Raw genomic sequence first — 14,214 nt, 5'->3', positions numbered from 1 at the left:
TTGTTGTGTCAGGCTTGTTGACTCTCTCTGTTCTCTGACTCCACCTGCTGCTGATGTCATCATACTTCAACTTAAACCAAGGATGTGTGCATTAACAGTTTCACTTATTTCAGTTTTTTATAAAAAAATATTTTTTGTGTGTAATGTCAACATTAAGTAATTTAATACTGAATGAATTTGAACTTTTGGTAACACTTTACTTGCATTTATATTAAATAATTTAGCAGAAGCTTTTATCCAAAGCGACTTACAAATGCCTTTATGCATGATGCATTAAAGGCATACATAATGTGCTTTATAATGCATTATATCTTTAATAAATAATTGTGACCAAAGCTAAAATTCATTGTAATATATTGCAGATTCGTTGTTACATCTGAAATTGGTTGTTTGTTATGTGTTTTAGTGGATTATACTTTCTAAATGTTTGTTGAATGAATAGATAAAGTGTGGTTACAATTATTAATGCATTATAAGGTGCATTAAAAGGCGTAATTAATGCATTAAACATAGTTTAGTAAAGTAAAAGTGTTACTGAACACTTTAAAAAAAAAAGCTTTATCACAAATGTTTTACTTGCACTGATTTTTTATTTTATTAAAATTTTTTACGATTTCCACCTTTTTAATAAAAGGTTTTCACCAGAAGAAAAAACAAAGACAAAGTGAGAAACTTTTATTTCAGTAGTTTGCTTGGTAGAAAAAATATGAATAGAAATGATAAGCTGCAGTCAGAGCATTTCTGGACTTATAGACTTTTATCTATTTACATCCAGAACAATAATGAGCTATATTCTCTATCTCTCTATCTATCTGAAAAACAGATAGAGCTTATTAAGATTTGAGTTGAGAACAGTATCTTTTTTCATTCTGTAGTGTCATTCTTTAATGTAGTGTCACCTTGATAATATTGTACCGATATAGTACATGTACGCTCGCACTCACTCACTCACTAAAAGGCAAAATAATCTTTGTAAAACCTTCCACAAACACTCCCATAAAAGAGCTAGCTGTTAAAAAACAAGCACAAAGAGCCACAGAAAATAACACGGCAAAGTGCTTTCCTGTACGCGGCTGAAAAGCGATCTGGGATTCGTTGGACCGCACTAGAAGATGTTCGGCAGTAAACGGTAGGGCACAGCGGTGGTGTAGCGCTCCCAGTCCTTGCCGTACTTGTTTCCACAGCGGTGCTCATCACGAATGCAGCGGTGCACCAGTAGGATGGTCATGTAGACGATGTAAAAATAGGGCAGTAAGTGATCTCCACCACAGGCCATGCAATACGCCAGTGAGCCCATCAAGTCGCCCGTGTAGTTCATGTGGCGAGCCACTCCCCAAAACCCTGAGGTCATCAGTTTGCTCTTGTGAAGGCCACCGTCGGCCGATCGGTAGGCACACTCCACGAAGGTGGGCTTCTTACCCCAGATTTTGCAGTTCCCCTCTGTGCGACGGAAAAGGTCTTTCTGGTGGTTGGTTGAGCGGAAGATGTAGTAGCCCATCAGACCCAGGATGAGGACGCCTGTGGCGTGGGGCGTAGAAAGCTGGATGGGGTTGTAGACCAGGTAAAGGCCCTAAAGAACAAGAACATGAATCAAGATCTACATGTCATTACTCTCCCTATTGAAGCTGCGTATGAGGTGAAGGATCAGGTAAAATATTAGAGCTGCACGATTAATCGTTACAAGATGGCGATGGCGATTCAAATATCTATGCGATCTTATCCCTAAATGACAGTGATTCAGCTATGTCTATTAAACCTTTGACAAGTACGATCACAGCGAACATCTGCATTGGCGCTGCCGCTGACCCAGAGAGAGTAGTTGTCCTGAATAGGTATCATAGACTGTAAAAAAAGATGGACGACGTGTCTCTAATTCCTTACACTGTAGAAAAAAAAGCCAAAATATTTTAGAAATAAGCGTTGACATCTTGAGTCTGAGCAGTGGTAATCGTGAGGTGGTATCGCATCTCAATCGCATTGGAAAAAGGTTATTGCTAAAACAAACACTTGAGCATACTGTAGGCCTGTGTGATGAAAACCACCTTAAATGACAGAAACCATCTTCAGAAAAAAATAATATGAAGTGCAATTGGATTTTTTAGTCTGGCTCGCCCCATTAGATTACATGAAGAGGGCGGGTTTATGCCCTGTACTGCAGCCAGCCACCAGGGGGCGATCAAAATGTTTTGTCTTGTGTGCGGCACACTTGATAGTTATGAAACAGCTTCACAAACAGTCTTTTGAACCACACAGGATCATTATTTCTGTGACAATAATACAAATGATCACAGGAGTACTGGGATTAAACGTAATAGTTCTGTTTTTGAGCAAAGTTCAATTACATCGTTACACCAGTAGGTGGCGACAAGTGACTGTTAAAAAGTGTTTGTCACTGAATCATTATTTCAAGAGATTCGTTCAAAAAATGCTGATTCATCCAGTAATGAAACCAGTAAAGTGAAGTGAGTCATTGAATCATTCATTCAACCCGATAAAAAAAAAAAAAAATTAATTCAAATGAATTAAAACTGCAGGAATTAACATTTTGTCAGAACCTCTAGTAAATTACGTTATTTTGTTTAGTCGTCTCTTCAGAATCGTGATCTCTATTGTAAAGAAAAACAATTTTTGATTGACAGACAATCTGACAAATCATAATCCGCCATCCACCAATTATGTGTCAGACAAAGCAGTCATGAGTTAGTAGATTAACATCGGTAGACTTGACCTTGAAAAACGGTGTGTACTGACGTCTTTTCGCGGTTGAAACAACATTCCTTCTGATGCTCATTCATGTTTATTTGATTCATGAAGAGATGATCGGTTCACGATCGGCGCTACAGCGATCTGTCACGACACATTAAAGAGCCACAAAAAGGTATTTATTGTTAAAAGTTCTTAAAGAAAGGACTAAATATTCACCGCATGAGAACGTGATGTGTGGCGTGACAGCGCCATGGCTTGTCGGACGTAGCAACAGTAACTAAAGAGGGCGGGTCTTTTCGAACGGTCAATTGTGAGTCTAAATGTATTCAGAATCGTGCAGCTCGATAAAATAGTGAATCCAATATTGCAGACGCCACAACCAACAGAAGTCAAGCGCTGACACACACCTGCAGTGTGTAGAGGAACGGGAGCCACACACAGTCTCCCCAGCCCAGGTACCAGCCAAAATGATCATGGCAGATGTCTATAGTCTTGAGGTACCAGGCTTCATTCCAGAAGAAGTCCAATACATAGATGGCCTTAGAGAAGAAAGAGGGCACATTAGTCATATGAGGTAGTGATGGGAATAATATGGATTAAAAAAATAATAATAAAAAAAACACTTTATGAATCAATACAGATTTTTTTTTTGCTAAATCTAGTCATAATCTGATCAATTGTAACTAATTAAATGTTATGCAACACTAAACCTTTGGCGAAACCTTCATTTTGCGAATTGAAGCTAAATTTTAACCCTATATAGCCTCCTGTATCATATTTGATATGTACATTTCTAAGGCCTCTAAATAATCAACATGATCAAAACTTTGCTGAAAACCCCGTTGCACACAATCTACCACATGCTTTTTGTCGACTGATTGATATTTATACTTTTTTAGCAGGTAAAAACCTTTTTAGTATACTTTTAAAAACATGTTGTGGTTTGTGTGTGAAATGTTGCGGTATACGTTTTGCTGTGAAATCTTTCATAAAGTAATCATCAACTTTGGTTTACTTGATTATCCAAACTTATTATTTTTTTTTAAATAGATGCAAATTAGCTGAATGTGAGAAAGAGGCAGAGTTTAAGCCAACTAAATGAATGCACTAAACTAAAGTACAAAACACATCAACCTTTACCACTGCATGTTGTAGGACAGTGGGAAAGGTTTTGTACTGAAGCAATAGTTAAGTTGTTTTATAGCGCCACCTAGTGGCTCCATGACTCACTTGCAAAACATTGACCAGGATCATGGAGTTGGTCACGTAACCGTACAGCTCCTGCTGTTTGGCAGCATAGGATAAGTTAATCAGAGTCCACGCCACGATTCCCGGCCGGCCGTTGAAGAAGAGCTTGAAGTCGAACCATTCTCCAATACGAGGGTTGAACTCTATTCCCATCATGTAGTTGTAGAAGATGTTGCCTGTGAATTTACTGCAGATCAAACACGAACAAGACGTTTGAACATTTTACTGCATGACCAGTGGAAAACTACAAACGTCAACAGGAATCAACAGGGTTTCTGGAGATTTTAGGAAGGTCGATATAAGACTTTTTAAAGACCAAGTAAAGAAAATCTAAGGAATAAAGTCAAGGGAACACAACATGTGCTCTGAATGTAAATGTTGAGGGAGAAACCTCAGTATTTGAGGTTCTTCTTCAGTATTTTTGTCTTGTTTTCTAGTGCAAATATCTAAAGATTCTTAAAGGGATAGTTCGGCCAAAAATGATATTAAACCCATGATTTACTCACCCTCAAGCCGTTCGAGATGCATATGTCAATCATTTTTCAGACGAACACATTTTCAGTTATTTTAGAAAATGTCTTAGATCTTTCAGTGGTTATAATGTCAAGTTATGGGGTCCACCTCCTTCAAGTCCCAAAAATGTGCATGCATCCTTCACAAAAGTAATCCATCCGGCTCCAGGGGGATAAACGAAGGCCTTCTGAGGGTAATCCGTGCGGTTTTGTCGTAAAAAAATTTGTCGTAACGTAGAATGAACGCTACGCTACGTCCTACGTCATACGCCGGCATCCATCTCCCGTGAACGCGCGTCAACCGTTCCCGGAAGCCAGTTATTTTCATTTATAAAGTTTTAAATATGTATATTTTTACGACAAAACCGCACGGATTACCCTCAGAAGGCCTTCGTTTATCTCCCTGGAGCCGGATGGATTACTTTTGTGAAGGATGCATGCACATTTTTGGGACTTGAAGGAGGTGGACCCCATAACTTGACATTATAACCACTGAAAGATCTAAGACATTTTCTAAAATAACTGAAAATGTGTTCGTCTGAAAAATGATTGACATATGCATCTCGAACGGCTTGAGGGTGAGTAAATCATGGGTTTAATATCATTTTTGGCCGAACTATCCCTTTAAATCAAGATGCAAAGCAAAGTGGTATAGGGTAAGAAGTCGTCTTGTTTTCTGTGAAATTGATCAAAATGAAGTGCGTTTATGATTAAAATAAATTCCAAACCATTGACATATATTTGTTTTTGCTTTAAGTGTAAACAGAAAATAAGAGTTCATATATTAATATTGCTTGTCCAGTAAATCTATTTTGATTTAAGAATGTTTAGATATCTGTACTGGAAAACAAGACACAAAACTGAGGAAGATATTAACTTTTTATGAAGTGCATGCATCCTTTAATGCCTTGACTTTATGAACTGAAGCCTTTTGCTCTGATTTAAGATGTTTTTAAGGCCTTAAATTGTGGAATTAAGACTTTTAAAGACCTCCTTTAGTCATCATTTAATTGAAGCTGATTAACCCTGAATATTTTTTTTTTATTACTGAAGCCATGTCTAGGAAATAGCTTACAAAGAACGTGCGTTGTTCTTGTTCTTTTTGGTTTCAATATAAAATTACATGTGAAAAAAGATCTGAAATGATTTTACGAGGATTCATTTGTTTAGAGCAGAGTATTGTGTGTACAGTAAATAATCAGAATGTGTTTTCTCACCAGTCCTCCGGGTTGGTAGGGAACAGATAAGCCTTTATGAAAGCGAAAGTGGACACGGCGTAGCCGAGGATGTTGGTGCACCATAACAGAGGGATCCAGTTGTCAATGATGATGGTTGGTGAAAACCAGTGGAAGTATTGAGCGTTAGCCACCCACAAAACATGAGTGATTACCCAGCACTGCAGACCGTTGACCTCGTACTTATTAATCAAACCTGACAATAAGAGAGAAAGCAACACATCCATATTACATCAATGAAATATGAATTAAAGTATTAAGAATAATGAAGTCTCTTCTGATGCTCACCAAGGCTGCATTTATTTGATCAAAAATACAGAAAAAATTATAATATTGTGAAATATTATTACAATTTAAAATGACTGATTTCTATTTGAATATATTTTCAAATGTAATTTATTCCTGTGATCAAAACTACATTTTTTAGCTCCAGTCTTCAGTGTCACATGATCCATCAGAAAAATCATTCTAATATGATTATTATCAATCTTGAAAATTTTTTTTGCTGCTTAATATTTCATGGAAGCTGTGATACACGACCATTTAAAAGTCTGGGGAAAGTAAGATCTTTAAAAAATATATAATAAAAATAAATAAATATATATATTACTTTTATTCAACAGGGAAATTTATGATTCAAGTGACAATAAGGATACATGTTAAAAAAAAAATCTATTTAAAAAAAAATGCTGTTATTTTGTATCACAGTTTCCATACAAAAATTAAGCAGCAAAAACTGTTTTCAATATCAATAATACATATTATTGTATATGTAACACTGATGACTGGAGTAATGATGCTGAAAATGCAGCTTTGATCGCAGGAATAGCTATATTAAATTAGAAAACAAATATTTTAAAATGTTTAATCAAATGTATTTAGCCTTGGAGAGTAAAATTATTAAAGTAATTATTATTAAAATCTGAATTATGCCAAACCTTTGTCCACCAGTGTACCACATCTTCCAAAAGCTAGTCAGTTGAGTAAATGTACATGAATATTTCTGATAAATGATTGATGTATTTTGCATTACCTGCAGGTGTTCGGGCGCCGTCCTGAACTCCTCCAGCGTAGCCTGGAAGGATCTTATGCAGTAAATCTGGAACGCACATGTACAGCACCACCTAGTGTAGAGACAACCGAACCTCACAGTTCAAGGCCTGATCTTTCTCACTACAAATGGCATTTGTTCTGTAATTCTGCACACCTGAAATGTGACCCAGACTGCGTAGATCTTGGCAGCGGCCCACGTGAAGGAAGGGGCCCGGGTCCAGATGCCGAGCAGGGTGGCGTCACCGTTGTAGAGGTCCAGTAACGGATGGCTGATGGAGCACTGGTACTGATCACACGCCATGATGAAGAAAAACACGATGAAGGGGGCAAAGCACAGCAGCAGGATCACAGCGGTCAGAGAGAACCAGTCCACCTCCCTACAGGGATATCGGATTTTTAGAATTGATGACATTGTCAGAATAATTTGTTACATCTTATCGGTTCGATAAGAAAATCTGGCCGACATATTAATGTCTATATATAATGTATTATTTCCTTCAGCTGAGACGCTTCCGATGCGCAACTGTTCACCATGATGGTTTTGAACTGCTTGAAATATGATTGATATTAGGGGTGTAACGATACCCTCATGTCACGATTCGATACATATCACGATACTGAACTCACGATACGATATTATTGTGATACTCCAAAACATACGATAAAAGGTTAACAAAAAATGTACTGTTTATTAAACTGATAAATTTGATATTACATTGTGTGTATAAATGAATATTCTTGGACTTGGTGCTGGAAACCCAAAGCACAGGACAATAGAGACACCAGAATAACAATATTCATGATTCTGAAGCTGAAAATACTTAGTTATTTTAGACGAATATGTTTCTCTGTCACTGACTAGATACATTTAAAATATTGTAGCCCACTTTTTTACACAGATATTCCCCTATTGCATTATTATACATTATATTCAACATTATAAATAATATTTTAATGTAGTACTGACACTAAAACTCTGAAAACGTAACATTTTTCTCACATAGTCATTTTTATTTTGGGTGAACTATTCACGATACATATTGTTGCATTTTTGTATTGCGATATATTGTGACACGATATATTGATAATTGATATCACTTCAAAAAGGAAAATACGGTCAAGTGCAACATGCAAGTCTGTCATATAGGCTACATCAAATTATTATAAAAACATTATAATTGTGTGTTTGGGACATGGCTTTTAATGGTGAGACTTTTGTTTTTGCAACCAGGCTCTCAAAAATTACATAAAAATCTGGATTTAGATTTATCGGCGGCAATCGGCTTTCAAATATAAAGAATTATTGTTTTCATTTTCATTTCGGTGCATCCCTAGTTTAGTAATAGGTGTTTAGTAACATCCCTAGTTTGGTAACATGTGTTTAGTAACATCCCTAGTTTAGTAACAGGTGTTCAGTAACATCCCTAGTTTAGTAACATCCCTAGTTTAGTAACATGTGTTCAGTAACATCCCTAGTTTAGTAACAGGTGTTTAGTAACATCCCTAGTTTAGTAACAGGTGTTTAGTAACATCCCTAGTTTAGTAACAGGTGTTTAGTAGCATCCCTAGTTTAGTAACAGGTGTTTAGTAACATCCCTAGTTTAGAAACAGGTGTTTAGTAACATCCCTAGTTTAGTAACAGCCCTAGTTTAGAAACAGGTGTTTAGTAACATCCCTAGTTTAGTAACAGCCCTAGTTTAGTAACAGGTGTTTAGTAACATCCCTAGTTTAGTAACAGGTGTTTAGAAACATTCCTAGTTTAGTAACAGGTGTTTAGTAACATCCCTAGTTTAGTAACAGGTGTTTAGTAACATCCCTAGTTTAGTAACAGGTGTTTAGTAACATCCCTAGTTTAGTAACAGCCCTAGTTTAGTAACAGGTGTTTAGTAACATCCCTAGTTTAGTAACAGGTGTTTAGAAACATTCCTAGTTTAGTAACAGGTGTTTAGTAACATCCCTAGTTTAGTAACAGGTGTTTAGTAACAGCCCTAGTTTAGTAACAGGTGTTTAGTAACATCCCTAGTTTAGTAACAGGTGTTTAGTAACATCCCTAGTTTAGAAACAGGTGTTTAGTAACATCCCTAGTTTAGTAACAGGTGTTTAGTAACACCCCTAGTTTAGTAACAGGTGTTTAGTAACATCCCTAGTTTAGAAACAGGTGTTTAGTAACATCCCTAGTTTAGTAACAGCCCTAGTTTAGAAACAGGTGTTTAGTAACATCCCTAGTTTAGTAACAGCCCTAGTTTAGTAACATCCCTAGTTTAGTAACAGGTGTTTAGTAACATCCCTAGTTTAGTAACAGCCCTAGTTTAGTAACATCCCTAGTTTAGTAACAGGTGTTTAGTAACATCCCTAGTTTAGTAACAGGTGTTTAGAAACATTCCTAGTTTAGTAACAGGTGTTTAGTAACATCCCTAGTTTAGTAACAGGTGTTTAGTAACATCCCTAGTTTAGTAACAGGTGTTTAGTAACATCCCTAGTTTAGTAACAGGTGTTTAGTAACATCCCTAGTTTAGTAACAGGTGTTTAGTAACATCCCTAGTTTAGTAACATCCAGGCATGAAAACAGGTCAGGGGTAAAAAAGGTGAGAAGGATGCGGCAGCAAAAAATCCAATCCAATCAACTTATATATATATAGTGCTTTTTAATATTAAATTCATCAATCTGGTGAAAATTAAACAAAGAAAAATTATTTTAGTTACAGTGTCTGTCTACATTACTACTACATAATAATAGTTATAATATTAATCCCATGATAGTAATAGCCATATATTGTAAAACAAATGCACTGAAAAATAAAGGAAACTTTCATAATTAGTTTTGTACTAATTTCTATACTTGAAAGAGTATATTTCTATACTTCACATTAAAGGTGTGATTGGGCTAGCCCAGTGTCAATCAAGAAAAGAACCAATGGGCCGCTGATCTACGTGTTTCATGAGGTGTCAGAAAAAAAAACTAACGCTGACTTTTTATTGACCAATGCATTACTAATTACGCACAAACCCAGCGCCGCCAATTAAGCAAAACAAAACGAATGGGCCGCCGATGTACGAGTTTTATGGGCCGTTAAGACAAAAAACGAAACAAAAAAGTATGAGATATATCAGCCCAAAAAGCACGTCGGCCCACCGGGAATCTCCCGGTAGTCCCGATGGCATTAGCCTACATGCCTGGACGTCACACAAAACAAAATCCTACCTGCTGTAGCCTTTCACCAGCCACTTATTTAGCTGCTGTCGCATCAGTTGACATGCCATCTCCTTTCCCCTCTTTCTTTTTCGCATTATCCATCTTTTTCGACGACAACTCACTACTCGTTCCTGCTCACGGCGCCCGCGCCCGCTCGCGATATTATCCCGCCCTCTTCTATGTCAAAATTAAAAATAATGACATTGGCAAAATCGCTGTCTGTATCTGACATCACAGTTAACATTGTAAGCTAACTTACCTCAGGCTTGCTTTCCGACGTGCGGTTCTTTGTTCGGCAGTGTGTCATCATCAGACTTGCGGTGTTAAAGACTTTGAAAACAATTCTGCCCTACTCTGACTCGGATTGGCTGTCAGGTTTCGGCATTAGGAATGATGATTGGTTTTTTAAAGCTGCTAAGTTTATGGTAACTATAGAGATATAGCGGGTAAATGCTGGCCACGACCACGACCCCCCCTCCCACCCCATAAATATTTTCTCATCGGATCTGCACAAATCACGTAGGTGACCCATTTTGGTTTTAAAACGGCGAATTTCGCCGAAAGGTGAGGAGTTTTCATGCCTGAACATCCCTAGTTTAGTAACAGGTGTTTAGTAACATCCCTAGTTTAGTAACATCCCTAGTTTAGTAACATCCCTAGTTTAGTAACAGGTGTTTAGTAACATCCCTAGTTTAGTAACATCCCTAGTTTAGTAACAGGTGTTTAGTAACATCCCTAGTTTAGTAACACCATTTACGAACAGCTGTTATGTTCCAAATATTCCACTGAAGATTCAACTTTATAACGTAATTTATGCATCTGAGTTTTTGTGTTGCAACCGATTACTGAAGTATAATTAAAAAAAAGATATTTTACATTTTAAAAACACTTTATTTGATACAATTAACAAACATTTAACAAACATTTTTAAATTACATTACACAACGTTATCCATTAGTATATTTTATTATACAGTTATTTAGTTCATTTATATTCAAATTGTCATGAAACCGTGATGCATATAATTGTGTATTTGAATCTACATGTGTCTGGTCTGCTAACGATTGCATAAAGTTAAAGGTATAGCGGAGGATGTTTTACTTCCTGGTGGGTAACCTATACTATTGGTCCTCCTAATTGTCAATCATTCTGGTGAATCAATCAAACTTTTCAAAAAGTGGAGAGGGCGGGTCTTATCTAAAATTTGGAAAGATCCTCCGCTATACCTTTAATTAAAGCAATAGTTCATAAAAAAAATTACATTCTGTCATTATTTCCTCATGTCTTTTGAAACTTGTATGACTTGTATAACTGTAAATAATGCATTCATAACGCCAGTGTTATTGATTAGTAGATTCCTTGGGGTGGCACACACAAGATTTAGTGACAGAACACAGAAATAGTAGCAAGCTAAACTTATTTTAACCTAAGATAATGCCTAATTCATGTTCAGAATTCTGGGTTAAATCAGTAATTCACTTCAAAATAAAACTACTCTCACATATGATACATTATAATACTGAACCTGACCAAACCAAGTGAACCTGACCAAACCATTGAAGTGAATTACTGATTTAACCCAGAATTCTGAACATGAATTAGGCATTATCTTAGGTTAAAATAAGTTTAGCTTGCTACTATTTCTGTGTTCTGTCACTAAATCTTGTGTGTGCCACCCCAAGGAATCTACTAATCAATAACACTGGCGTTATGAATGCATTATTTACAGTTATACAAGTCATACAAGTTTCAAAAGACATGAGGAAATAATGACAGAATGTAATTTTTTTTATGAACTATTGCTTTAATTAAAGGTATAGCGGAGGATCTTTCCAAATTTTAGATAAGACCCGCCCTCTCCACTTTTTGAAAAGTTTGATTGATTCACCAGAATGATTGACAATTAGGAGGACCAATTCAAAAAACAGCTGAAAACCAATCTCTTCCGTGAGCACTTAACCTTATAAAAAAAAAAAAAAAAAATAATAATAATAATAATTTCCTTTCCCTTTGAAACATCACTTATCAGGCTTATGCTACTCTGAATAATACCTGAACTTCGTATTTTGAGCACTTCCTGCGTTGTTGTTGCTTTTGCCTCTTTATGATGACTCGCTGAATTTAGTCCTAATTTGTAAGTCGCTTTGGATAAGGGCGTCTGCTAAATGACTAAATGTAAATGTAAATGTAAATGTAAACCATGTGTTATGCACAGTATGCCTGACTTACTGAAACTACTACTGTCCGTCTACATGCAGTGTGTGTGCAGTGACTTACCATGCTCTTCCCCATTGAGCCGGCTCGTCTCCCTGGTCTTTCAGCCCTGCCTGTGCTCCATTAGAGCTTCCCTTCTGGCGCTTTCTCACAGCATCGGCTGCCATCGTGGATGTCTGTGGGAGTGAGAATTAGAAAGAGAGATTGGGGGGGAAGAGCATAAGAGTAACCTCTGAGATGGTAAACACGTGTCTGGCATAAGTGGAGAACAAAGTGCACTGTAGATAACAGATAACACAATGTAGGTGTTATGTATGTGTGCTAAATATGATAAGAAATGACATTTGCATTAGCTGAAAAAGTTAATGGGACAATCAATGGTTTTAAATTGCTTAGTTTATCATATAAAATATCAGTTTTAGAGAAACAGGGTTGTTGCAATTAGAGCGGTGACATATAATGTTATCTCTCCAGCTGATAAGAGGTTATGAATTGTGTGGTTATGTTATGAAAGCAAAGGTAGTTCCTCTGTCTCTCAATCTTTTTTTTTTCTTTTTTTTATCTTATGGGTTTGTAGTCAACTGTAAATTGTCTCGTCTTTTATTATATGAACATCTGCATATGAACAACATGCAGATAATTGTTCCATTCAGGGTTACATAGTTTCAAATATGTAATATCGTAATAATTTATGCAACAAAATATTTAACTACTATGTACTTGTGTGCCCCCCCCCCCCCCCCCCCAACCGCCCGCCCGCCCGCCCAAAAAAAAAGATTGATAGTAATTAATGTTGTTCGTGTTGCATTGCAATATATATAAATATAAATATAAGTACAATGCAAAAACTTGTATGTACACAATAAGTACATTGTATCAAATGATGATTCAATTAAATGTTAGTAGTACATAGCAGTTAAAGACACTTTATATTAAATGGGTACAAAATTGAATAAAAAGGTGGATAGGATAATAAAAACAAAGCATGTTTAAAACTATGATGATATAAAAAATGATCAAAAGCTATTTCAGTTGTGGCAGTTTCCACTACAACAAAGGAAAGTTGCGCTAACAAAGTTTTAATAAAAAGTTACCAAAAAGGCTACATTTTCAGTGAAGACAATGTTGCGATGAAATATGAGGCATCAAGGTAAACATCACTTTTGTGTCGTGCAAAAATTGTCAAAATATTACTGTCTATTTAGGACATTAAATGCAAGTTACTACACAGTTATAGGCTATGCATCATTATTATTATTAATCACAATATGTTATTGTAGAGATTTGGTGGAACTGACGTTCATGAAATTTCAAATATTAGCAAACGTAAATTTTTATGACTTTTAAAAAGTTCATTGTCAGAAAATCAACAAAGCTGAAAGTGGCCAAAAACAGCCAATCATGTATCACGCAGAGATGACGTCAGGGGTTACCGTGCGTCATTCTTCTGCCAAGTAAAGGTGCTGTGTGAGCTTAATCCGCAATAAACCAACAGGATGAAAGTGAAATACGACTCCTGCCCTAACATGCTTACTAGAGTGTAAGATTATAGTTATCATATCAATGTCAGTCTCCAGTGTGACAGTTGTAATTACCCCATCCATCTATAGTTAAGCGCTGCATACGTACGAAGAAGCTGTACATGCAACCTTGAAATATCGACTTAAAATAAAACGTAGATTTCAAATGCATAAAAGCAACTGTTCAAGAAGTAAAATAATGCTTACAATTATTGGGGTGATGCTGCGCCACTTCACGCTGCCCAGATGTTCACAGTCATGTAACGAGGAAAGAGGAGACTCTAGCCCAATTCAAACTCCACCCATAGTCAACGCCATGACAATTGATCCAATCAGAGAGAGACGAAATGCAGCCTCTTGTCAGTGATTGGACAAGCGAGACCTGAACCCATGAGCGCCTGATGAGCTCAGCCCATGAAGGGCTTCCAGCTGCACCACATTTACGCAGAAATGATCAATAATGACAAATTGCAATTCGCCAGTTTATAAAAAGGACTATTCACAAATAATCAAACATAATTCTGGAAACTAAA

General features: G+C 36.5%; 1 protein-coding gene across 1 annotated transcript; it reads right to left on the bottom strand.

The window, feature by feature from the left end:
* Positions 1–660: 660 nt before the first annotated feature.
* dhcr7 (7-dehydrocholesterol reductase) lies at positions 661–13,983 on the bottom strand. The gene is made up of 8 exons (XM_082160997.1): positions 13,889–13,983; positions 12,225–12,337; positions 6,909–7,131; positions 6,735–6,825; positions 5,684–5,897; positions 3,937–4,141; positions 3,114–3,245; positions 661–1,570 (listed from the first exon to the last, which is right to left on the bottom strand). Exons 2-8 carry the CDS (start codon positions 12,326–12,328, stop codon positions 1,106–1,108), a joined length of 1,434 nt encoding a protein of 477 aa, XP_082017123.1. The 5' UTR covers positions 12,329–12,337; positions 13,889–13,983; the 3' UTR covers positions 661–1,105.
* Between the last annotated feature and the right edge of the window lie 231 nt (positions 13,984–14,214).

The sequence above is a fragment of the Leuciscus leuciscus genome (genome assembly GCF_965113295.1).
Source record: "Leuciscus leuciscus genome assembly, chromosome: 2".
Taxonomy (NCBI): domain Eukaryota; kingdom Metazoa; phylum Chordata; class Actinopteri; order Cypriniformes; family Leuciscidae; genus Leuciscus; species Leuciscus leuciscus.
Note: the sequence above shows the minus strand (reverse complement) of the source record. Positions and strands in the feature narration are given on the sequence as shown.